This window comes from Tursiops truncatus, chromosome 5, assembly GCF_011762595.2.
Source record: "Tursiops truncatus isolate mTurTru1 chromosome 5, mTurTru1.mat.Y, whole genome shotgun sequence".
In the NCBI taxonomy this organism is placed as follows: Eukaryota; Metazoa; Chordata; class Mammalia; order Artiodactyla; family Delphinidae; genus Tursiops; species Tursiops truncatus.
Genome location: NC_047038.1, coordinates 1,632,277 through 1,658,995, shown reverse-complemented (window position 1 = coordinate 1,658,995; position 26,719 = coordinate 1,632,277). Strand labels below are relative to the sequence as shown.

General features: G+C 40.8%; 1 protein-coding gene across 11 annotated transcripts in view; it reads right to left on the bottom strand.

The window, feature by feature from the left end:
* The window catches only part of FAM193A (family with sequence similarity 193 member A), a 172,722-nt gene extending 146,130 nt beyond the window's left edge, over positions 1–26,592 (bottom strand). For 3 of the 11 annotated variants that reach the window (XM_033856542.2, XM_033856543.2, XM_073804766.1), the window contains exon 1: positions 26,014–26,580. In XM_033856542.2, coding sequence (XP_033712433.1) covers positions 26,014–26,241 — 228 coding nt within the window. In that variant the 5' untranslated portion in view covers positions 26,242–26,580. Of the gene's footprint in view, positions 1–25,552; positions 25,897–26,013 lie in introns of those variants that run through there. The other 8 variants (XM_033856546.2, XM_033856547.2, XM_033856552.2 and 5 more) reach the window with 7 other exon arrangements.
* Between the last annotated feature and the right edge of the window lie 127 nt (positions 26,593–26,719).

Genomic DNA, 26,719 nt, shown 5'->3' with positions numbered 1-26,719 from the left:
ACACCAATGGACAGATCATCCAAACAGAAAATTGATAAGGAAACACAAGCTTTAAATGACACAACAGACCAGACAGATTTAATTGATATTTATCAGACGTTCCATCCCAAAACAGCAGATTACACTTTCTTCTCAAGTGCGCACGGAACATTCTCTAGGATAGATCACATCTTGGGTTGCAAATCAAGCCTCAGTAAATTTAAGAAAATTTAAACCATACCAAGCATCTTTTCTGACCCCAATGCTATGAGATTAGAAATCAATTACAGGGGAAAAAAACATAAAAAACACACATACATGGAAGCTAAACAATACGTTACTAAATAACCAAAAGATCACTGAGGAAATCAAAGGGGAAATAAAAAAATACCTAGAGACAAATGACAATGAAAACACGATGATCCAAAACCTACAGGATGCAGCAAAAGCAGTTCTAAGAAGTAAGGTTATAGCAATACAAGCCTACCTCAAGAAACAAGCAAAATCTCAAATAAACAATCTAACCTTACACCTAAAGGAACAAGAGAAAGAAGAACAAACAAAACTCAAAGTTAGCAGAATGAAAGAAATCATAAGGATCAGAGCAGAAAAAAATGAAATTGAAACAAAGAAAACAATAGCAACGATCAACAAAAATAAAAGCTGGTTCTTTGAGAAGATAAACAAAACTGATAAACTATTAGCCAGACTCATCAGGAAAAAGACGAAGAGGACTCAAATCAATAAAAGTAGAAATGAAAAAGGAGAAGTTACAACAGACACTGCAAAAATACAAAGCATCCTAAGAGACTCCTACAAACAACTCTATGCCAATAAAATGGACAACCTGGAAGAAATGGACAAATTCTTAGAAAGATATAACCTTCCAAGACTGAACCAGGAAGAAACAGAAAATATGAACAGACCAACCAATCACAAGTAATAAAATTGAAACTGTGATTAAAAATCTTCCAACAAAGAAAAGCCCAGGACCAGATGGCTTCACAGCTGAATTCTATCAAACATTTAAGAGCTAACACCCATCCTTCTCAAACTCTTCCAAAAAATTGCAGAGGAAGGAACACTCCCAAACTCATTCTATGAGGCCACGATCACCCTGATACCAAAACCAGACAAAGATACTACAAAAAAAGGAAATTACAGAGCAACATCACTGATAAACATAGATGCAAAAACCCTCAACAAAATACTAGCAAACAAAATCCAACAAAACATTAAAAGGATCATACACCATGATCAAGTGGGATTTATTCGAGGGATGAGAGGATTCTTCAATATACACAAATCAATATGATACACCATATTATTAAACTGAAGAATAAAAACCATATGATCAGCTCAATAGATGCAGGAAAAGCTTTTGACAAATTTCAACACTCATTTATGATAAAAAGTCTCCAGAAAGTGGGTATAGAGGGAAACTACCTCAATATAATAAAAACCACATACTACAAACCCACAGCAAACATCATTCTCAATGGTGAAAAACTGAAAGCATTTCCTCTAAGATCAGGAACAAGACAAGGATGTCCACTCTCACCACTATTATTCAACATAGTTTTGGAAGTCCTAGCCACGGCAATCAGAGAACAAAAAAATAAAAGGAATCCAAATTGGAAAAGAAGAAGTAAAACCGTCACTGTTTGCAGATGACATGATACTATATACATAGAGAATCCTAAAGTTGCCACCAGAAAACTACTAGAACTAATCAATGAATTTGGTAAAGTTGCAGGATACAAAATTAATGCAGAGAAACCTCTTGCATTCCTAAATACTAATGATGAAAAATCTGAAAGAGAAATTAAGGAAACACTCCCATTTACCATTGCAACAAAAAGAATAAAATACCTAGGAATAAACGTACCTAAGGAGACAAAAGACCTATATGCAAAAAACTATAAGACACTGATGAGAGAAATTAAAGATGATACAAAGAGAAATACACCACGTTCTTGGATTGGAAGAATCAATACTGTGAAAATGACTCTACTACACAAAGCAATCTACAGATTCAATGCAATCCCTATCAAATTACCAATGGCATTTTTCACAGAACTAGAACAAAAAATCTTAAAATTCGTATGGAGACACAAAAGACCCCAAATAGCCAAAGCAGTCTTGAGGGAAAAAAACGGAGCTGGAGGAATCAGACTCCCTGATGTCAGACTATAGTACAAAGCCACAGTAATCAAGATAATATGGTACTGGCACAAAAACAGAAATATAGATCAATGGAACAGGAGACAAAGCCCAGAGATAAAACCACGCACCTATGGTCAACTAATCTATGACAAAGGTGGCAAGGATATACAATAGAGAAAAGACAATCTTTTCAGTAAATGGTGCTGGGAAAACTGGAGACCTACATGTAAAAGAATGAAATTAGAATACTCCCTAACACTATCCACAAAAATAAACTCAAAATGGATTAGAGACCTAAATGTAAGGCCAGACACTATAAAACTCTTAGAGGAAAACATAGGAAGAACACTCTTTGACATAAATCACAGCAAGATCTTTTTGATCCACCTCCTAGAGTAATGGAAATAAAAACAAAATAAAACAAATCAGACCTATGAAACTTAAAATCTTGTGCAAAGCAAAGGAAACTACAAACAAGACGAAAAGACAACCCTCAGAATGAGAGAAAATATTTGCAAATGAATCAATGGACAAAGGATTAATCTCCAAAATATATAAACAGCTCATGCAGTTCAATATTGAAAACACAAACAACCCAATCCAAAAATGGGCAGAAGACCTAAATAGACATTTCTCTAAAGAAGACATATAGATGGCCAACAAGCACATGGAAAGCTGCTCAAAATCACTAATTATTACAGAAACGCAAATCGAAACTACAATGAGGTATCACCTCACACCAGTTAGAATGGTATCATCAGAAAATCACAAACAACAAATGCTGGAAAGGGTGTGGAGAAAAGGCAACCCTCTTGCACTGTTGGTGGGAATGTAAATTGATACAGCCACTATGGACAACAGTATGGAGGTTCCTTAAAAAACTAAAAATAGAATTACCATATGACCCAGCAATCCCACTACTGGGCATATACCCAGAGAAAACCATAATTCAAAAAGACATATGCACCCCAATGTTCACTGCAGCACTCTTTACAATAGCCAGGTCATGGAAGCAACTTAAATGCCCATCGACAGACAAATGGATAAAGATGTGGTACACACATACAATGGAATATTACTCAACCATAAATAGGAATGAAACTGGGTCATTTGTAGAGACGTGAATGAATCCAGAGACTGTCAGAGTGAAGTCAAAAAGAGAAAAACAAATATCGTATGTTAACAAATATATGTGGAACCAAAAAAAATGGTGCAGATGAACCGGTTTGCAGGGCAGAAATTGAGACACAGATGTAGAGAACAAACATATGGACACCAAGGGGGGAAAGCAGTGGAGGGGTGGGGTGGGGTGGGGTGGGGTGGGGTCATGAACTGGGAAATTGGGATTGACATATATACCATATGTATAAAATGGATAACTAGTAAGAATCTGTTGTATAAAAAATTAAATAAAATAAAGCTCAAAAATTCAAAATAAAATTAAATACAAAGAGAAAATTTTAAAAGCAGCAAAGGAAAAGCAACAAATAACATAGAAAGGAACTGCCATAACGTTAACAGCTTATTTTTCAGCAGAAACTGCAAGCCAGAAGGCACTGGCAGGACGTGTTTAAAGTGATGAAAGGGGAAAACCTACAACCAAGATTACTGTACCCAGCAAGGATCTCATTCAGATTCGATGGAGAAACCAAAACCTTTACAGATAAGCAAAAATTAAAAGAATTCAGCACCACCAAATCACCTTTACAGCAAATGCTAAAGGAACTTCTCTAGGCAGGAAACACAAGAGAAGGAAAAGACCCACAAAAACAAAGCCGAAACAGTTAAGAAAATGGTAATAGGAACATACATATCGATAATTACCTTAATTGTGAATGGATTAAATGCTCCAACCAAAAGACACAGGCTGGCTGAATGGATACAAAAACAAGATCCATATATATGCTGTCTACAAGAGACCCACTTCAGACCTAGGGACACATACAGACTGAAAGCGAGGGGATGGAAAAAGATATTCCATGCAAATGGAAACCAAAAGAAAGCTGGCACAGCATTTCTCATATCAGACAAAACAGACTTTAAAATAAAGACTATTACAAGAAAGAAAGAAGGACACTATAAAATGATCAAGGGATCAATCCAAGAAAAAGATATAACAATTGTAAATATTTATGCACCCAACATAGGAGCATCTCAACACATAAGGCAAATACTAACAGCCATTAAAGGGGAAATGAACAGTAACACAGTAATAGTAGGGAACTTTAACACCCCACTTTCACCAATGGTGAAATCATCCAAAATGAAAATAAATGAGGAAACACAAGCTTTAAGTGACACAGTAAACAAGGTAGACTTAATTGATATTCATAGGACATTCCATCCAAAAACAACAGAATACACTTTCTTCTCAAGTGCTCATGGAACATTCTCCAGGATAGACCGTATCTTGGGTCACAACTCAAGCCTTGGTAAATTTAAGAAAACTGAAATCGTATCAAGTATCTTTTCCGACTACAACGCTATGGGACTAGACATCAATTACAGAAAAAAAACTGTATAAATACAAACACATGGAGGGTAAACAATACATTACTAAATAACCAAGAGATCACTGAAGAAATCAAAGAGAAAATAAAAAAATACCTAGAAACAAATGACAGTGAAAACACGATGACCCAAAACCTACGGGAGGCAGCAAAAGCCATTCTAAGAAGAAAATTTATAGCAATCCAATCCTACCTTAAGAAACAAGAAAAATCTCAAACAACCTAACCTTTCAGCTAAGGCAATTAGATAAAAAAAGAACAAAAAGACCCCGAAGTTAGCATAAGGAAATAAATCATAAAGATAAGATCAGAAATAAATGAAAAAGAAATTTAGGAAACAAGAATAAAGATAAATAAAACTAAAAGCTGGTTCTTTCAGAACATAAACAAAATTGGTAAACCATTAGCCAAACTCATCAAGAAAAAAAGGGAGAAGACTCAAATCAACAGAATTAGAAATAAAAAGAAGGAACAACTGACACTGCAGAAATACAAAGGATTATGAGAGATTACTACATGCAACTGATAAAATGGACAACCTGGAAGAAATGGACAAATTCTTAGAAAAGCACAACCTTGCAAAACTGAACCAGGAAGAAACAGAAAATATAAACAGACCAATCACAAGCACTGAAATTGAAACTGTGAATAAAAATCTTCCAACAAGGACTTCCCTGGTGGCGCAGTGGTTTAGAGTCTGCCTGCCGATGCAGGGGACAGAGGTTTGCGCCCTGGTCTGGGAGGATCCCACATGCCGCGGAGCGGCTGGGCCCGTGAGCCATGACCGCTGAGCCTGCACGTCCAAAGCCTGTGCTCCACAACAGGAGAGGCCACAGCAGTGAGAGGCCCGCGTACTGCAGGGAAAAAAAAAAAAATCTTCCAACGAAGAAAAGCCCAGGACAAGACGGATTCACAGGCGAATTCTATCAAACATTTACAGAAGAACTAATAACACCTACCCTTTTCAAACTCTTCCAAAAAATAGCAGAGGGAGGAACACTGACCAACTTGTTCAACAAGGCCACCATCACCCCGGTACCAAAACCAGACAAAGAGATCACACATACACGCAAAACCACAGGCCAATATCTCTGATGAACATAGATGCAAAAATCCTCAACAAAATAGTAGCAAACAGAATCCAACAGCACACTAAAAGTGTCATACACCATGATCGAGTGGGGTTCATCCAAGGAATGCAAGGATTCTTCAATATACACAAGACAATCAATGTGATACACCACATTAACAAATTGAAGCATAAAAACCATATGATAATCTCAATAGATACAGAAAAAGCTTTTCACAAAATTCAACACCCATTTATGATAAAAACTCTCCAGAACGTAGGCATAGAGGGAACCTACCTCAACACAATAAACGCCATATATGACAAACCCACAGTTAACATTGTTCTCAATGGTGAAAAGCTGAAAGCATTTCTTCTAAGATCGCGAACAAGACAAGGTTGCACACTCTCACCACTATTATTCAACAGTTTTGGAAGTTTTAGCCACAGCAATCAGAGAAGAAAAAGAAAAGTAATCCAAATCAGAAAACAGAAAGTAAAACTGTCACTGTTTGCAGATGACATGATACCATACATAGAGAATCCTAAAGATGCTACCAAAAAACTACTAGAACTAATCAATGAATTTGGTAAAGTAGATACAAAATTAATGCACAGAAATATCTTGCATTCCTATACACTAATGGTGAAAAATGTGAAAGAGAAATTAAGGAAACATTCCCACTGACCACTGTAACAAAAAGAATAAAATACCTAAGAATAAACCTACCTAAGGAAACAAAAGACCTGTATGCAAAAAACTGTAAGACACTGATGAAAAAAATTAAAGATGATACAAACAGATAGAAAGATACACTATGTTCTTGGCTTGCAAGAATCAACACTCTGAAAATGACTATACTAACCAAAGCAATCTACAGATTCAGTGCAATCCCTATCAAACTCCCAATGGCATTTTTCACAGAAGTAGAACAAAAAAGTTGCACAATTTGTATGGAAACACAAAAGACCCTGAATAGCCAAAGCAATCTTGAGAAAGAGAAACGGAGCTGGAGGAAGCAGGCTCCTGGACTTCAGACTATACCACAAAGCCACAGTAATCAAGACAGTATGGTACTGGCACAAAAACAGAAATATAGATTAATGGAACAGGATAGAAAGCCCAGAGATAAACCCATGCACATAAAGTCACCTTATCTTTGATAAAGAAGGCAAGGAAATACAATGGAGAAAAGACAGCCTCTTCAATAAGTGGTGCTGGGAAAACTGGACAGCTACATGTAAAAGAATGAAATTAGAACACTCCCTAATACCATACACAAAAATAAACTCCAAATGGATTAAAGACCTAAATGTAAAGCCAGACACTATAAAACTCTTAGAGGAAAACACAGGCAGAACACTCTATGACATAAATCACAGCAAGATCCTTTTTGACCCATCTCCTAGTGTAATGGAAATAAAAACAAAAGTAAACAAATGAGACCTAATGAAACTTTAAAGCTTTTACACAGCAAAGGAAACCATAAAAAACACGAAAAGACAACCCTCAGAATGGGAGAAAATATTTGCAAACGAAGCAACTGACAAAGGATTAATCTCCAAAATATACAAGCAGCTCATGCAGCTCAATATCAAAAATACAAACACCCAAACCAAAAATGGGCAGAAGACCTAAATAGACATTTCTCCAAAGAAGATATACAGACTGCCAACAAACACATGAAAGAATGCTCAACATTACTAATCATTAGAGAAATGCAAATCAAAACTACAATGAGGTATCACTTCACATCAGTCAGAATAGCCATTATCAAAAAATCTACTAACAATAAATGCTGGAGAGGGTGTGAAGAAAAGGGAACCCTCTTGCAATGTTGGTGGGAATGTAAATTGATACAGCCACTATGGAGAACAGTATGGAGGTTCCTTAAAAAACCAGTATGACCCAGCAATCCCACTACTGGGCATATACCCTGAGAAAGTGATACTTCAAAAAGCGATACCCATATACTGTGCATATGCCCAGTATATACTCAGGGTATATACTGGGCATATACCCTGAGAGAGCGATACTTCAGAATATATATGCTCTAGGCAATCCCACTACTGGGCATATACCCTGCGGAAGCGATACTTCAGAAAGAGTCATGTACCACAGTGTTCACTGCAGCACTATTTACAATAGCCAGGACATGGAAGCAACCTAAGTGTCCATCGACAGAAGAATGGATAAAGAAGATGTGACAGGGCTTCCCTGGTGGCGCAGTGGTTGGGGGTCCACCTGCCGATGCAGGGGGCGCGGGTTCGTGCCCCGGTCTGGGAGGATCCCACATGCCGCGGAGCGGCTGGTCCCGTGAGCCATGGCCGCTGAGCCTGCGCGTCCGGAGCCTGTGCTCCACAACGGGAGAGGCCACAACAGTGAGAGGCCCACGTACCGCAAAAAAAAAAGAAGATGTGACACATACATAGAATGGAATATCACTCGGCCATAAAAAGAGACGAAATTGAGTTATTTGTAGTCAGGTGGATGGACCTAGAGTCTGTCATACAGAGTGAGGTAAGTCAGAAAGAGAAAAACAAACACCGTATGCTAACACATATATATGGAATTAAAAAAAAAAAAGGTTCTGAAGAACCTAGGGGCAGGACAGGAATACAGACATAGACGTAGAGAAGGGACTTGAGGACACGGGGAGGGGGGAAGGGTAAGCTGGGATGAAGTGAGAGTGGCATGGACGTATACACACTACCAAATGTAAAATAGATAGCTAGTGGGAAGCAGCCACTTAGCACAGGACATCAGCTCGGTGCTCTGCGACCACTTAGAGGGGTGGGATAGGGAGGGTGGGAGGGAGACACAAGAGGGAGGGGATATGGGGATACACGTATGCATAAAGCTGATTCACTTTGTTATACAGCAAAAACTAACCATCACTGTAAAGCAATTATACTCCCATGAAGATGTTAAACAAAACAAAACAAAACACTTACTGGTCTATGAACAAGGTTACAATGCCCTTAAAACTTTTCTGCATTTAATAAACTTCCAATCTAGTAAAAGACAATAAATGTGCAGGTACATACAAATGTGTTACATGTCATAGAGCTAACGGCTGTAGCTGAGAGAGGATCAGGGTACGCAGAATGGAGAAGGAAGCATCAGGTTCACCCTGAAGGACCATAGGAGTCTTCGGAGGCAGAACTGGAAGGAAGGGTGAGGGTGAGAAAAGAGAGGAAGTGAAAGAAAAGCTTTCCTGGAGAGCAAAAGTGGGGAGCCAAGATCCAAATGAGGTGTGAGAAAGCACAGGATGATGGGAGAAAGGAAGAAGGGACCCAGCTGGCGAAAGGTCCTGCCTGGTCACCAGCACGTGGCACTCCTGTGGAAGGAGTCCAGTCAGGAAGACCTGAGCAGCCACATAACAGACTGTATGTCCAGGAAGGGCACAGGGTATGGCTTTGAGGTCATCCTGCATCTATTACCAGAAGCAAAGAAGGCACTCAGACTCAGTTGATGAATGTAATTTACATGTAATAAAAAATACACTCAAACCTACAAAGATACAATAACATAAAAACAAAATTGTATTTTTGCAAATTTGTCTTTCTTATTAATACTGAAAACATTTTATATCACAAAAACTCATGAGAAAAAATTTTAAGAAAACCAGTGTGACTGAATGTACTTTATTATTTTTTAAAATCTTGGTATGTTTGTGTTAAAACCAGATTTCTGGAGCACTATAAATTCAATTATTTAGAAAGCTAGCTTTACTGCCAGTCTTCACTGAAAACGGTGCTTCTCCTTTATTGACACACAGATCTAAAGGGAAGAAATACACTGCTGGCTGTATTTACTAAATCATGTTAGTCAATTTTCAATCCTATCAATCAATTGCACAAGGATTTTTGTTGAAATTCAGCTAGTCAATTTCCATCTTAATCATTGGAGTTCTTTGTTCTTAGAATCAGGAAGCAAAACATTCTTGTATTTTTAAAAAATAAGGTTAAAATTAAGTGTTAACAGGAAATTTTAAAACAGGCTAAAAGTTCATTTCCAAGTTTGAGGGTGCAGTAAAATGACTATTTACGTTATTCTTAGCAAAACAAAACAAATAACGAAGACAACTCTATATATCCAATTTCAAAATGCTCTCTAAAGCAAGAGTTTCTTTCAAAAAGCAATTTTCTACTCATTGTTAAAATGTCACCTTTACTTTGAGAAAGCAGATTAAGTATTTATTTTCTCAAAAATACTAAATTTGCTAGGTAGCTTTCTACTGACAGCCGCTCATTACAGAAGAGGTCCGCAAATCTGGACCACTTGTCCTTAAGTAAAAGAAAAACACTCAGTTCACCTCAGAATAGGCAATGCTTTCAATTTTGCCACAAGATAACCAGCAAAGCTCTGTGTCTTGCCAAGTATTTTCATAGTTACTCCCCATCTCATCATAAACATTGTAAAGATTTACTACTTTGTAAAGGTCTCAGGCTGATCCCTTCTGTGCTTCTGGCTTCAATTCGTTGCTTTAAGAACTTCTCTATGCATCATGCGCTGAATAACTTTCACGTGTGCTGTTCTTGCTGCAGTCCTACCCTATCCAAGAATTTTTTTTAAATTACAGTGGCTGCTCCATCACTGGTTATAGCTAGTTTTCGCACAAAACCCTGTTTATTAAAGAAGTCGTTTCAGAATATATATGCTCTAGGCTATTCAGCAGCTCACACACACACAAAAGTACTCAATCTGAATCTACCAAAAAGCATAAGCTGAAAACTGTTAAGAAACAACGGTGTTTGCATCATCCCAGGGCAAACCCTCCACACATCATTTATTCTAATAATTTACTTCTTGCAAATCTTCTGCAATATATTCTGTGAATACCCCAAAAGTATTTGCTATCAAAGGAATGTGTTTATTTTGTTGCCATTTTGCTTCCCGGGAATTTTTCAACCCTTCTGCCTACTTCCTCACTCCCAGCTAGAAGAGCTGGATTTCCCAGTGCGTGCCTGTGGCCCTTTTGTCTGTTAGTATTAGACAAGTACAGAAGATGCTGTGGATTAGCTTGACCAGCTCCATGGCTGAGTAAGGTACTTTTGTTCTGCAAATCATTCTCAGCAGCGCAGCCTAGAGACCCTGTCCCACCAGCCCTTTCCAAAATGTTGTATGTTCCTGATTCTCCATATTAAATGCCTGTCTGTGCAAAACTGGCTACAGTTGCTCCTGCAAATGAACCTTATAGAAATGTAAGTTGCCTCAGAAGGAGTTTATCCTTAAGCTTAATGAAATTTTATAAAGTACTCGATGGAACATTATATGACTTTAAACACTGCTGCAAAATGCATAGGTGCTGTTTCTCTTCCGGATGCTTAGTCTGTACATATTCTGCTGACTGTGAAGGCTATATACTTTCCTTCTCTAAATCTCAAGACAAGATAACCACTTTGGGGCTTCCCTGGTGGCGCAGTGGTTAAGAACCCGCCTGCCAATGCGGGGGACACGGGTTCGAGCCCTGGTCCGGGAAGATCCCACATGCTGCGGAGCAACTAAGCCCGTGCGCCACAACCACTGAGCCTGCGCTCTAGAGCCTGCGAGCCACAACTACTGAAGCCCGCGCGCCTAGAGCCCATGCTCCGCAACAAGAGAAGCCACCGCAATGAGAAGCCCGCGCACCACAACAAAGAGTAGCCCCCGCTCACCGCAACTAGAGGAAGCCAGCGCGCAGCAGCAATGAAGACCCAACGCAGCAAAAAATAAATGAAATAAATAAATTTTTAAAAAAGATAACCACTTTGGACATGATTAGTCATTAATAAAAGTGGATATAGGGCTTCCCTGGTGGGGCAGTGGTTGAGAGTCCGCCTGCTGATGCAGGGGACACAGGTTCATGCCCCGGTCCGGGAAGATCCCACATGCCGCGGAGCGGCTGGGCCCGTGAGCCATGGACGCTGGGCCTGTGCATCCGGAGCCTGTGCTCCACAGCAGGAGAGGCCACGGTGGTGAGAGGCTCGCATACCGCAAAAAAAAAAAAAAAAAAAGTGGATATAACTCCACACTTCTAATAATCTTTGAGAGTTAATTATCAGTTCTGCTGAGATCATTTTCTCAACCTCATTACATGGTTAATAGTTTGTGCAGGAAGTAGTAGCGGTGGCTCTGCCATCAATTTCCTTGTGGTTTCATATGCTTTCGTTATGGGCAGTATCTCCAATCCAGGGTTTCTTTTAAGACTGCCTGTTTTGTGAGGACCAGTTTAATTAAAACTAGACAGCAGAAGTCATGAACGTACTTAATGAACACTCATTAACTGCCACGGGCGGCAACACTCTGTTAAGTGAACAAACATCCTCTATTGACTCAAGGTACCTCAGAAACCACACAAGACTCATGATTCTGAAGTACAGATCAAGTGAGGGTGTCAGTCTCGACCCACATACTAAGTATCTGTGAAGTGTAATGTCTTACTTGAAAACATAAGGACTAATATGCTCTTCCTGCAGCACCAAGGAGCACCTTACTTACTCCGCGTGGGCCTCTGACGTATACCACACGTTAGAGACCCTTGCAGGGGGCAATGAGTGGTCTCTCAAAGCGTGTGACCAAAGGAGTGACAACCAGAGAATCATAAAGTTGTAAAGAACGTCAAGATTATCTAGCACAATCTTCTTACCTGAGAGATGTGTCCAATGTACAACCACATACAACTGGCCTGAGATCTTTAGAAAAAAGCTTCTCTTGATAAACTTTCTAGCAAACAAACCAGTAATACCTAACCACTACTTTGTAATGTGGAAAGAAGAGTTTAGTCTAAACGTGGACAAGCTGAGTTCACTTGGCACAGACGAGGGGAACACAGGCCTCCGCCATCATTCTAGTGAGCACAACCATAGTGGCAGACTTAATCAACCGTGTGAGTTTCTAACTATGATCAGAAATCTCTACCAACACATGGTAAAAATATCAAGTATAAGTCTGAACTTGAGAGGAAGAATGGGACATAGACTCACCTGTAACAAGGTGAGTGCTGTTAAGTGTGGGGGGAGAAGAACCAGGACACGGCCATACAAAGAAAGGCAAAAGAGAGTTCCAGAAAGGCATGTATGATCAAGGTCAGATGCAACAAGCTCAAAGGGTATCAGAATTTAAAAACAACTACAGGATTTTTTAAGTATGATCACTTAATGACCTCTGGGAAGGCTGATTCAAGTGGTAGATGAAAGAGCTAGATCAGGGAGGAAAACAGGAGTTGAGGGTGAAGGAAGTAGAAGCAGTGTTAACCAGTATCATTATCCATTATTTCAAGTGATTTGACAGCAATGGGTAGGACAACGCCAGACAGAAATGTGCCTAAAATGGTTAAGCAAGGTCAAGAGACAGACTGAGGGGAAAGGGAAGATGGTAAACTCAAAATCTGAATGGAAAACAATCCAGTAGAGGAGGAAAGATTCAAGACCCAGGAGAGAAAGGACAAAGAGCTTTGGAAAAGACCCTCAAGTAACATATTCACACACAAATTTTGCCCTGAGTTCCCATGGGTTAATAGACTCACTCAAATCTATCAGTTAAGAACCTCTGGAGTATAGGATTAACTTTGAAAAAAAGGACAAATGCTTTCTTCCAAATTAGAAGACAAGGACAACACATTTCAGAAAAAAGGGAAAGAGGGAGAAATCGCAGGAGCTCACATCAGCTGGCCTGGATCCCAGAGCAGCGTTTTCTGAGTATGTACTATATACCGAGTAAGCCACAGAGCACGGTTTACAGAAAACATTCCAATAACCCAGGGAGTGCAATCCAGCCTAACCCAGGGCTGTGGCCAAGCTAAGGACAGGTACCAAGGGAACCCAGAGGGAGGCAACAGCCTGGCCTAGGGTGCTGAAGGCAACACTTCCCACACGGACGGACGGCACATGACCTCCTCCTGGAGAGACGGCAGTTAACTGGGCAGTGAAGGCAGAGAAACACTGCGCAGAAGCAGCACCGGGAAAGGCACAGCAGACACGGCCCGTTCATGCTATGCAGGCCGCACCGTACAGGCAGAGCAACATGGCTACTGTGGTGCCAGACAAAGGTGGTGGCAGCAGCGGGACAACAAGGCAGAAGGAAGCTAGCTAAGAGCAAGAAGGATGAGAACCTGTCCGTCAGCCAGTCTGGCAGACAAGGTGCCGTAGGAAGAACAAGTGAAGGTGTCATCAAAGAAAAGTGAAGGCTTCCGGCTACTCAGGCCAGCGGCAGGTTTATGTGTAGAAAAGGTGAAGAAAGTAGCAGCAAAGCCTGACTTAGAGACAGACAAGACGTACAGACTGGGATGAGAATAAGCAAGACGAGAATAACAGGGGGATTTTATATCTTGGGTGACTACTGGTAAGTAATGAACGCCACCAGGAGCTGAAAGGTACAAGAGAGGACCCTCGCTAGGACAATGAAAAGAAGTTTTCAAAGTCAACTCTTTGGGCCTCACTTTCCTCAGCTAGCAAATACTGTCTCAGCAATAAATGTGTGTTCTGCTGTTGTCCCGCCCAGTTCTAAAGTTCTATGAGTCTATGATTTGCCAATCCCAGCATTCCAACCAGAACACTGGTGCGGGCACCAGTAAATGTGCAAACGCATAAAGGAGTATCAAATCATGGTTTGCAGAGAGGCATGTAATTGGAATGACTGGTTGACAGATCCAACCTTGCTATTTTTCTTTTTAAAAGTGAGATACAATTGTTCTTTTAAAGGAAAGGAGTATGTTGGGGAGTTCTCTGGTGGTCTAGCAGTTAGGATTCGGCACTTTCCCTGCTGTGGCCCGGGTTCAGCCCCTGGTCGGGGAACTGAGATCCTGCAAGCCACCCAGCGCAGCCAAACGAAAAAAAATAACAACAGAGAATATTGACAGTAACTACAATTTGAACCACTTAATGAGTAATGCTGCTTTTTATGCTTTTAAAAACAGAAACCAACAACAATACTATAAAGTCAAGAATTCACTTATGGAATGTCTTTATCCAAGGCAACCAAACAGCTTTGGCAAAGGGCTAGTAACTCCCTTCTCTAAGCTGTCCTGAGCATCAACTAGGGATGTACCTGCACTGACAGGTCACCCCCTTCAGTAATCTCTAAAGAGGGGGCTAAGCTCTCAGCAGGAACTTGTAGACAGTGTTTCCCTTGCTGGGCTACTTTCACCACAGTGGAATAACAGCCAAGCACCTCTAGAGAAAAAAATTAGCTTGTCGCAAACTATTAAATAGTTAACGATCTCACTGAATTTTAAAATAAATATATAGGGACTTCCCTGGTGGCACAGTGGTTAAGAATCCGCCTGCCAATGCAGGGGACAGGGGTTCGAGCCCTGGTCTGGGAAGATCCCACGTGCCATGGAGCAACTAAGCCCGTGTACCACAACCACTGAGCCTGCGTTCTAGAGCCCGCAAACCACAACTACGGAGCCCGTGCTCCACAACAAAGAGAAGCCACCGCAATGAGAAGTCCGCGCACCGCAATGAGGAGTAGCCCCCGCTCACTGCAACTAGAGAAAGCCCGCGTGCAGCAACCAAGACCCAATGGAGCCAAAAATAAATACAATTTAAAAATAAATAAAATTAATATAATATTACTACTATATTTTAAACATAAGTACTAATTAGCTTTTGTAGAACATTCTTGAGGAAAATAAAAATCAATATTCCCATTTCATAGATGAGGCAGCTAAAAATAATTAAAATTCTAAATCACTAAATGCAATGTGGTGTCCTGAATTCAATCCAGGAACAGAAATAGGTAATTTGTGGAAAAATCAGTGAAACCCAAATAAAGCCTGTAGTTAACAATATTGTACCAATTTTAATTCCTTAGTTTTGACAAATATACAAAGGTTAAGGGAGACGTCAACATTAGGGAAAGTTGGTTGAAGGGGCTATGAGAACTCTCTATACTAACTTGGAAACTTTTCTGTAAGTCTAAAATTACTCCAAAATAAAAAGGTTGTTAAAAAAATCCTGGGTCATCGGAAGTTAAATTCCTTAACTTCTCATTCAGTTTCAAGATGTAACTAATAATGTACTCAAATCAAGAGAAAAATGTTCTCTGTGTTCTATGAATGAGAAAAAGTTAATTTCCACAGGAGGTGTGATAGATAATTCAATGCCACAAATATTACTGGAATTACTCTAAGATAACCTAGAAACTAACATTGATTTGAACTGTTAAAAAAAAAAAAGTCTCGTAGGCTCATGAAATACAAATTATTCAATTTCAGCTCATTCTGGTTATATGGTCTCTAAAATAAAGTCACCTTGTGTCTCCATCTGTATTCAGAAAGCCTATAGAGTCAATAAAAGTCCAACAGAGAGTCATACAATGCAGAGAAGCACCCCACACTAGCACCAAATAGATATTCAATTAGTAATCAAGCCAGGAAAAAAGGCCTCAAGTTAATAAACATATTCCAAGTAAATGAAATACAAGTAAAGGTGAAAATATGAATATGAATGATTAATGAAAATCAAGCAGCTGTCTATAAGAAACCCACTTCAAATAAAAGTATATAGGTAGGTAAAAAGGAAAAGAAGAACATATACCATGCAAATACCAATTAAAAGAAAGCTGGAATGGCTATGCTAGTATCAGACAAAGCAGTCTTCAGAGCCAAGAAAACTACCAGGGACAAGAGGAACATAAATGAAAAATAGGGTCAAGTCACCAAGAAGACACAACAAACATAAATGTATATGCACCAAACATGAGATCTTCAAAGTACATGAAGCAAAAACTAAACAAACTGTAAGGAGAAATGAAGACATCCACAATTTTAGCCAGACTTCAACACTCCTCTCTCAGCAATTGACAGAACTAGTAAACAAAAAATCATCAAGAATATACAATTAATGTATAACTGATCACTCTGCTGTACACCTGAAATTAACACAACATTGTAAATCAACTATACACCAATACAAATTTTTAAAAGGAAGGAATATAGCATTAAACAAAAAAATCTAGCTGACATTTGAGAGATCACTCCACTCAATAATAGCAGAATAGGGACTTCCCTGATGGTGCAGTGGTTAAGAATCCACCTTCCAATTCAGAGTACACAGGTTCGAGCCCTGGTCCAGGAAGATCCCACATGCCGTAGAGAAACTAAGCCCGTGTGCCACAACTACTAAGCCTGCGAGCTGCAACTGCTGAGCCCGCGTGTCACAATTACTGAAGCCCGTGCTCCGCAACAAGAGAAGCCACCACAATGAGACGTCTGCGCACCACAACGAAGAGTAGCCCCCACTCACTGCGACCACGGAAAGCCCACGTGCAGCAATGAAGACCCAATGTAGACATAAATAAATAAATAAATAATTTAAAATAGTAATAGCAGAATACACATGTTTTAAGTGCATAAGTAATACCAAGATAGACCATAAAAACCTTCAAATAATTCTTCAAATAATTCTTCAAATTCTTCAAATAATTAAAATCATAAAAGCATGTTCTCTGGCCATACTGGAATTAGACTAGAACACAGAAACATGATAACAGGAAATTCAAGAACATACTTTTAAATAACCCGTGAAACAGAAAGATTCAAGGGAAATTAGAAAATGTTTTAAACTGAATGAAAATGAAAGTACAACATACCAAAATTTATGGGATGAAGCTAAATTATGGCTAAGAGGGAAATTTATAGCATGTGTATATATACATATATATATATGTATACACACACACACATATATATATATAAAGATATGTATATTGAGAATATGTATATTAGGAAAGAAAAATAGCTTCAAATCAATAATCTAAGCTTCTACTTTAAGGAATTAGAAAAGAAAAATCAAAATAAACCCAAAGAAAGAAATAAGGCAAAGAATAAAATATAAAATTAAAATTAAAAAAAAATTTTTTTTTTTAATAGTGAAATCAGGGCTTCCCAGGCGGCGCAGTGGTTGAGAGTCCACCTGCTGATGCAGGGGACACGGGTTCGTGCCCCGGTCTGGGAGGATCCCACATGCCGCGGAGCAGCCAGGCCTGTGAGCCATGGTTGCTGAGCCTGCGCGTCTGGAGCCTGTGCTCCGCAGCGGGCGAGGCCACAACGGTGAGAGGCCCGCATACCGCAAAAAAAAAAAAGAAATCAAAAAAGAAAGATAATAGAAAAAAATCAACAAAACTAAAAGTTGGTTCTTTAAAAAGATTATAAACTTGAGGAACTTCTACAAGACTGGCAGAAAAGAGAGAAGACAAATTGCCAATATCAGGAATCAAAGAGAGGACACAGACCTCCACAGACATTAAAAGGATAAAAGGAACACTACCGACAATTCTGCACACATAAACTCAGCAACTAAGTTGAAATGGACCAATTCTTTGAAAAGCACAAACTACTAAAATAGAAGGGAACGATTCTTAATTTGCTTTATGAGGCCAGCATTATACTAACACCAAAGCCAGGCAAGGACAATATAAGGAAACTACTTACGTATATCTTATAAAAAATAGATACAACAAAGCACAACAAAATATTAGTAAAGTGAATCCAGCAATTAATTTAAAACGAGTAATATACCACACTCAAGCAGGGTTTATTCCAGGAATGCAAAGCTGGCTCAATATCCAATAATCAAAAATGTGATCTACCACATTAACAGACTAAAAAAGAAAAAACACACGGTTATATCAATAGATTCAAAAACCACCTGGCAAATTTTAACACCTATTGAGAAAATTCTCAGCAAACTAGAAATAGAAACTTCCTCAACATAATAATGGGCATCTACAAAAAAACTACAATAGACATCACACTTTATTGTGAAAGACTGAATGCTTTCCCCCTAAAGTCAGAAACAAGGAAATTGTACTAAAAGCCCTATCCAGTGCAATAAAGAAAGAAAAAGAAATAAAAGGCATACAGAATAGGAAACAAAAAAATTCACTATTCACAGACACAATTACCTACACAGAAAACCTAAACAAATCCACAAAAAAACTCTCAGAATACATGATTTTAGCAAGATCAACAGACAGAAGTTGAACACAAAAATTAATCACATCTTTATATACCAGCAATGAATAAAAAGAAACTGAAATTCTTAAAAACACCATTTACAAAAGTTGAAAAAAAAAATGAAATAATTTATGAATCTAAAAGACATGTACAGGATATGTATGCTGAAAACTATGAAACACTGATGAAAGAAATCAAAGATGTGCTATACATAAATTCTATCTCAATTTAAAAAAGAATCAAAGATAATCAAATAAATAGAAACACACACAATGTTCACAGACTGGAAGATTCAACACTGTTAACATGTCAATTCTCCATCAAATTGATCTACAGATTTAAGGCTACTCCTATCAAAGCCCAGCAGAATTATTTGTAGACCCAGACAAGCTGATTCTAAAATACATGCAAAAGCAAAATGACTAAATAGCAAAAACAATTTTTTTTTAAGTTGGAGGAATCACCTTGTTAATTTTTTAAGGCTCACAGTAATTAAGACAATGTGACATAGGCAATGGGATAAACCCACAGATCAAAGGAACAGAATACAGTCCAGAAATAACCCACACAAATAAAGTTAACTGATTTCTGACACAAGTGAAAAGTCAATTCTATGGACAAAGGGTATCCTTTCAACAAATGGGTTTGGAACAAACCTGACAACTATATGGGGGGAGAAAAAAAAGAACCCCTACCCAAATCTGATACCTTATACAAAATTAACTCAAAATAAATAATAGATCTAAATGTACAACTATGGCATTTTTAGAATATAGGAATAAAATCTTTATGAGGTTTTATAAAAGAAAGAGTTCTTAGACGTGATACCAAAAAGTATGACCCAAAAAAATAACTAGGAAGCCGAACTTCATCAAAATTTAATTTTTTTTCTTTGCAAAAAAAACAAACAAACCCAAAAAACAGTTAATAAAGTATAAAAACTAGCTACAGGGACTTCCCTAGTGGCCCAGTGGTTGGAACTCTCTGCTCCCAATGCAGGGGGCCTGGATTCTATCCCTGGTCGGGGAACTAGACCCCACATGCATGCCGCAACTAAGACCTGGTGCAGCCAAATAAATAATACATATTAAAAAAAAAAAAAAAAGACTAGCTACAGACTGAAAGGAAATGTTTGCAAATCACAAATCTGACACAGGACTCATAACCAGAATTATAAAGAACTCTCAAAACTCAAAACTAAGAAAATAAAACAACTCAATTAAAAATAAGCAAAGTCCTAAAATAAATAAATAAATAAATAAAAATAAGCAAAGTCTTAAACACTTCACCCAAGAGTATACAAGAATGGCAAATAAACAAGTGAAAAGTGTTCAATAACGGTAGTCACTAGGGAGGGACTTCCCTGGTGGTGCAGTAGTTAAGAATCCACCTGCCAATGCAGGGGACATGGTTCGATCCCTGGTCCAGGAAAATCCCACATGCTGCGGAGCAACTAAGCCCATGCGCCACAACTTCTTAGCCTGCACTCTAGAGCACGAGAGCCACAACTACTGAGCCTGCGCACCTAGAGCCTGTGCTCCGCAACGAGAAGCCACCGCAATGAGAAGCTCACTCACCACAACAAAGAGCAGTCCCCGCTTGCCGCAACTAGAGAAAGCCCGCGCAAAGCAATGAAGACCCAACGCAGCCAAAAATTAATTTTTTAAAAATAATTGGCACTAGGGAAATGTAAATTAAAACCACAACACCACTACACACCTATTTATTAATGGTTAAAATAATATCTACTGACAATAACAAGTGCTAGCACGGATGCAGAGCAACTGAACTCTCATCATTGCTGGTGGGAAGTCGAAATGGTGCAGCCACTCTGGAAAACAGTCTGGCAGTTTCTTACAATGTTACCACATGACCCTGCTCCCACTCCTTGGTATCTACCCTAGAGAAATGAAAATTTACTGTCACACAAAAACCTGTACACATATGTTTTACAGCAGCTCTATTTATTATCATCAAAAACTAACAGAAGCCCAATGTCCACCAATAGGAGAATGGATAACTGTGGCACATCCATACAACAGAATACTACTTGACAGTAAAAAGGAACAAACTACTCATACCTGCAACAACCTGGATGAATCTCAAAGTGACTAAGCTTAGTGAAAGGAACCAGCCTCAGGAAGTTACATACTAGGGATTTCCCTGGTGGTCCAGTGGTTAAGACTTCGGGTGGGGGTTGATCCCTGGTCGGGGACCTAAGATCCCACATGACTTGTGGCCAAAAAACCAAAACATAAAACAGAAGCAATACTGTAACAAATTCAATAAAGACTTTAAAAATGGTCCACATCAAAAAAAAAAAAACTTTAAAAAAAAGTTACATACTGTATGATTCCATTTATATGACCTCCCCAGAAGACAAAAGCACAGTAAGTGGCTGTCCAGAGTTTAGGGGTGGGGGAAGAGTGTGACTGCACAGGAACAGCAGGAGGGAGCCTTTCTGGGTAATGAAATTGCTCTGTATCCTGACAGTGGTACATGAATCCACGTGTGTTAAAGTCCAAACAACTGCACATCAAAAAATATAAATTCGGGAGAGTTCCCTGGTGGCCTAGTGGTTAGGATTCCAGGCTTTCACTACTGTGGCCCAGGTTCAATCCCTGGTCAGGGAACTGAGATCCCACATGCCACAAGCCCAATATACATACATACAAAATATATTTTACTACACGTTAATTTTTTTGATTAGCGTACAGTAAAACCCCTTAGAAAACCTCTCTGGCAGTATCTACTAGAGTCAAACCACATGTATACCTAGCAAATCCACTTAGGGCATATGCTCAACAAAAAGGAACACTCTTATCCACCAAAAACATGTACAGGAATGTGCATATCAGCTTGATTCATATCAGCCATAAAATAAAATAAGCCAAACGTCCATCAACATCAGAATGGATAAATTGTGGAATATTCACGCAACGGAAAACTGCACGCCACGGAAGAGAATGACGACTTGCTACATCAACAACACGGATGCATCTCAAATATAATGTTCAGCCAAACAGCACCAGCACAGAGTACCTTTAAGTGAAATTCAAAAACAGGCAAAACACGTGAGAAAGTGGTAGGGATGACGAGGAAGAGAACAAGGGCACATTCTAGCATACTGGGAATATTCTTTATCTATATTCTGTATGTTGAAATATTGGTCCCATGTGTGTACACATACATAGAATATTGTATCACAGAGATGCTCTCTGCAGCTTTACCCACTGTCAAACTTAGCTAAATCACATAAGGTTCTAGATCTTTACTTCCTCAGGTCACTAAGGCAAATGTGCACTAGCTAGTAATGACTAAACCTCATTTCGTCACGGCAGCTATTTCTACAACACAGGGAAGGCCTCTAAGTGCATCCCAGTATACCCCAAGATATATAATCATACCATCTGACCACAGGATACACTGTATGGTGGCCTTTAAACATTAATAACATTATCTCCTTCTTGCCACCTTTTCAGCAATGAAAGAGGATTTACGTTATTACAAATGCTCCCTACACTACATGTTTCTCTGACTTTAAAACTGTAATATCACTGTTCGAAATGTACTTTGATCCCTACCCCAAACAGTTTCCTTTTATAAACCTCTAACAGCGTTACAAAAATAGCCCTAAATTCCCATTTGAGCTCTCCAAAAGTGTAAATTTTATGTAATTTGATATCCCAACAGCTAATAACACGGATCAATTTCCACAATACAAAAATTTTGGTAAATAATATGTGTATGACTTAATTTTGCACACCGATTCAACTACAGAATTCTGATGGTATAGATATTTTTATTGTGTGTAAATTCCTAAATGTTTAACTGTTAAAGAGTGGGAAAAGCCAAAATCAGTTTTATTTGAAAAAGCAAAATTATTGGTAATATAAGGTTGTAAAAGTATCATTCACCTTTTTGTCCATAAGTAATATTCATTGTAGAAAAGTCTTAAAGCTTGAGGCATGTGCCAAAAGGAAAAAAGAAAGCCATCAGAACTTCCACCACAAAATATTTTGATGTGTATACCCTATCAGACCTTCCTATGCAAATATATATACACACAGACACTTTACAAAAATGGCCATGCCATGCCGCCTGCAGGATTCAGTTTTCTTTTTTTTTTTTTGGCCATGCCATGCGGCTTGCAGGATTTAGTTCCCGGACCAGAGATTGAACCTGGGCCCTCAGCAGTGAAAGCGTGGATTCCTAACCACTGGACCCCCAGGAAATTCCCACAAACACTGTTTTCTATTTTGTAAGCTTTTCTCTTTCTTAATACATCATGAACACTATGCAAATTACATTTTAAAACAGAAATGCAAAAAAGTAAGATATTTTCATGATATCCTTCACCTACCAAGTTTTTCCTCAGGGCTAACCCTTTATTGTCACATTAGAGCAGACCAGCACACTAGGCTGTTAAGAGCGGGACTTGTCCAAGACGCATATCATCATTTTTACATCATCATTTCACAAGTGGGAACGCTTCATCAATAACATCCTGCAGCAGAGTCCTATAAAGCAAGCCAGGCCAGCCTCCTGAAAACAGCCATCAAGCACATGCACAGCACTGAGTGCCACGAGGCACTGTGTAAGCACCTTCCAGCCTCCACGCGTTTAATTCTTCCAACAACCCTAGGAGCCGGAAGCCACACCACCTAGAAAACACAGCCTGTGAGGCTCTGCCTGAGGGCACAGAACCTAACAAATTTGTGTCCCCTGAGCTTTGCACACCAGAGTTTTGTTGTGGGCCAAGAACTCTATAAGCTAAGTTATGTTTTCCTACTTATCCTACAGCCCTCATTTCTTTGTAGAAGCCACCTACATGCAAAAATGCCCTCTTTGCCTCAGAAGCCGCCTCTGATGAAGGTGGTCCTGGGTCTAACGCTCAGTGCTGTCCCCAGCACACTGGGCAGTGGGCCTAAGACCCCTCCTGAGAATCAAGACAGTCCTTACACTCTTACTTCTCTTAGACACCTTCTGCCCCGGTGACCCAATATGAAATGGAAACATGCACCCCAAGAATCATAAGCCTCTCTGGGAAACGCAGGGCCAGTACCCGTTCACCATTACTTGTTGACAAACGCTGTCTTGGGTGCCTGTTCTGCCCTAGATAAGGTGTCCCAAAAAGCTCACCATCTGTAGGGAAACAATTCAGAGGTTTCAGAATTACATGAAGAATGTTTGTGATTGGCATCACCCTGTTACCATAAAAAGTATCTTTGATGCACTATTATTAAAACACTTGTGAAGAAATTTTAAAACTAAAGACATAGCTTTAAAACTTTAAAATATAGTAAAAAAGAATGTTTTTAAAGGTTCAGGTCACAACTCAACAGTACATAAGTAAAATAATATTAATAATTCATTAATAAAATACAACCAGCATTTTATTAATGAAATTGAACGAAAAAGAAAAGATCAAAAAGTATCAGAGTATTGTTTTGTAAAACCTGCTGTGTGAGTGTGTGTGTGGTATATTTTATTGCTGATAGTGGGTCATGGTCAAAACTCTGGATTCATAAGTTTAATAGAAAACAGTCTTGTCAAACAAAAATAATACTAGGTTTATGGTTGTGTGAGTTCAAAAGTGTGATTAGAATAATAACTGAGGGCTTCCCTGGTGGCGCAGTGGTTGAGAATCCGCCTGCCAATGCAGGGGACACGGGTTCGAGCCCTGGTCCGGGAAGATCTCACATGCCATGGAGCAACTCAACCCGTGCACCACAACTACTGAGCCTGCACTCTGGAGCCCGTGAGCCACAACTACTGAGCCTGTGCTCTAGAGCCCATGAACCACAACTACTGAGCCCGTGTGCCGCAACTACTGAAGCCGCGCACCTAGAGCCCGTGCTCCACAACGAGAGAAGCCACCGCAGTGAGAAGCCCGCGCGCTGCAACGAAGAGTAGCCCCCGCTCTCAGCAACTAGAGAAAGCCCGCACACGGAAATGAAGACCCAACACAGCCAAAAATAAATAAATAAAAGGAATTATGAAAAAAAAATTAGAAAAAAGAATAACTGAACGGTTATTTTAGCCAAATATTGCAAAGTAATGGAGAATTATTAAACCTGAAATAACGGTATGAAAGGCTAGCATAAGAATTTTTACTAAATCAATAAAAATGGGTGTATTTTACACCCAACTACAGCCAATATTATAAACACTTTTGTAAAGCATTTGTTTGGGCAGACCTCCCAGCCTCCCCTCCCCAGCAGCAACAAACACTGCCCTTAATTTACACTCCATCGATGCAAATGCATAAGTCTCACCCTGGATCCCAAGAACTACACCTGTTTCACTCTCCAGTGTACTGGAAAATGGCAACCTCCAGGGCTACAACCCAGCACCCAAAACAAATCTGACAACATAATCTAAAGGAAGCTCCAACTGCAGAGAACACTGTGTATTCGTATAATAGTATAAGCATCAGAGAGCCATGCCATATGCAATGATTTCTTATCTGCTCTCACTACATATCGTTTCCAACACAACATTTAGAATCCCGCATAAAACAATTTCTGTCTCGGAATTTGGTACACAAATAAATACTCCTGATGAGGCTTTTGTTGTTACTGTTGCAAATGTCTTTAAAACAACTTAATTTGACAGTCCTAACAACATAACTTTTGAAAAAACCCATTATCTTTCAGGAGACAACTGAATGAGTGGAAATGACTGCCAACTGCATACCCACGTACCAGTACCGTGTCTTGTAAAGTGTTGTGACCAAGAGCGGAATAAAAGTGGCAACAATCCACAACTGGCAGAGGCAGTGTGTGCTAGCTGCCTTCAAAAGCAAAACAGAAAAAATTACTACTCAAATTCCTTAAGTTCAAACCCTAAATATATACCTGGGTAACCAGACGACCAATTACCTCTAAAAACTTTTTAAAAGCAGAGGTGAAGAGCCAGGGCCGCCACCTCCGAAGACTGTCAGGTATCTTTCAAATGACCGTTTTGGAGAAGAACAAGAAAACTTCTAGGAGGCACTTCCCGATGATCATTCGCCAGGCGTGGAGGAGGTGGGCACCGCAAGGGAAGCCCCGCTCGTCACCTGACTCACAATTATTCTGGAATTGCACCCGAGTAACCTCAAGGACGACCTCGGCGCGGGGCGACACAGCACCAGCCCGGATCCGTGACAGCGCCGTGCAGGTGGGCAGGCGGCGCCGCGCTCCCGGGAGATGCGGCACCTGGCGCGCTGCAGCCTGGCCCGAGGCTCGGGGCGCGGGTCGGCGGCGCCTCCCACCCCGGCCCGCGGTCCCCGCCGGCCCCGCAGGAGGCTGTCAGGGCGCCACCCGCCCGTGGCCCCCGCCCCCGCCCCACCGCCGCTTACCTCGAAGTAGCCTCCGGGGGCGGCGCCGCCCGCGCCCGCGCCGAGGGGCCCGTTGGCCGCCGCCGCGCCGCCCGGGGCTGCCAGGCCCGTGGCCTGGGAGCCGCGCAGCGCCGCCGCCGGGCTGGCCTTGCCGCCGCCCGCGCCGCCGTTGCCACCGCCCGAGGCGCCGCCGCCGCCCCGCTTGTTCTTCCGGCGCTTGGCCCCGCGCTTGGCGTCGGCCGGGCTCATGGCGGGCGGGCTGGCGGGCGGGGAGGGCGCGGAGCGGGCGCGGGGCCGCGGGCGGCGGCGGAGGGCGGGGAAGGCGGGGAGGCTGAGGCAGCGGCGGGGCGCTCCGGCCGGCCGCGGGCGGGGGGCGCTGCGCGGTGTCGCCTCCGGGCGGGGAGGGCCGGGCGGGTGGGAATTGCGGGGCGGCCGCTGGGCGGGAGCAACGGCGAGTCCACCGGGCCCGGCGCCGCCGCTGACCAGAGTTAGAGTCCAATATGGCGGACACAAGGGGAAAGGGATCCCAGTTTACGTCGGGGGAGGGGGAAGGAGCGGCGGGGAGGGGGAGGGGTGTGGGCGCCCTCCCCCCCCGCCTTACTCCGCCCTCCCGAGCGCCGCTCCCCCTCTGCCGCGCCCTCCCCTCCCGCCGTTAACTTGCGCCGGCACGCAGGCACGCCGGGAGCTGGAGTCCGCGCGCCCGCTCTGCTGCTGGGGCGTCCGGCGC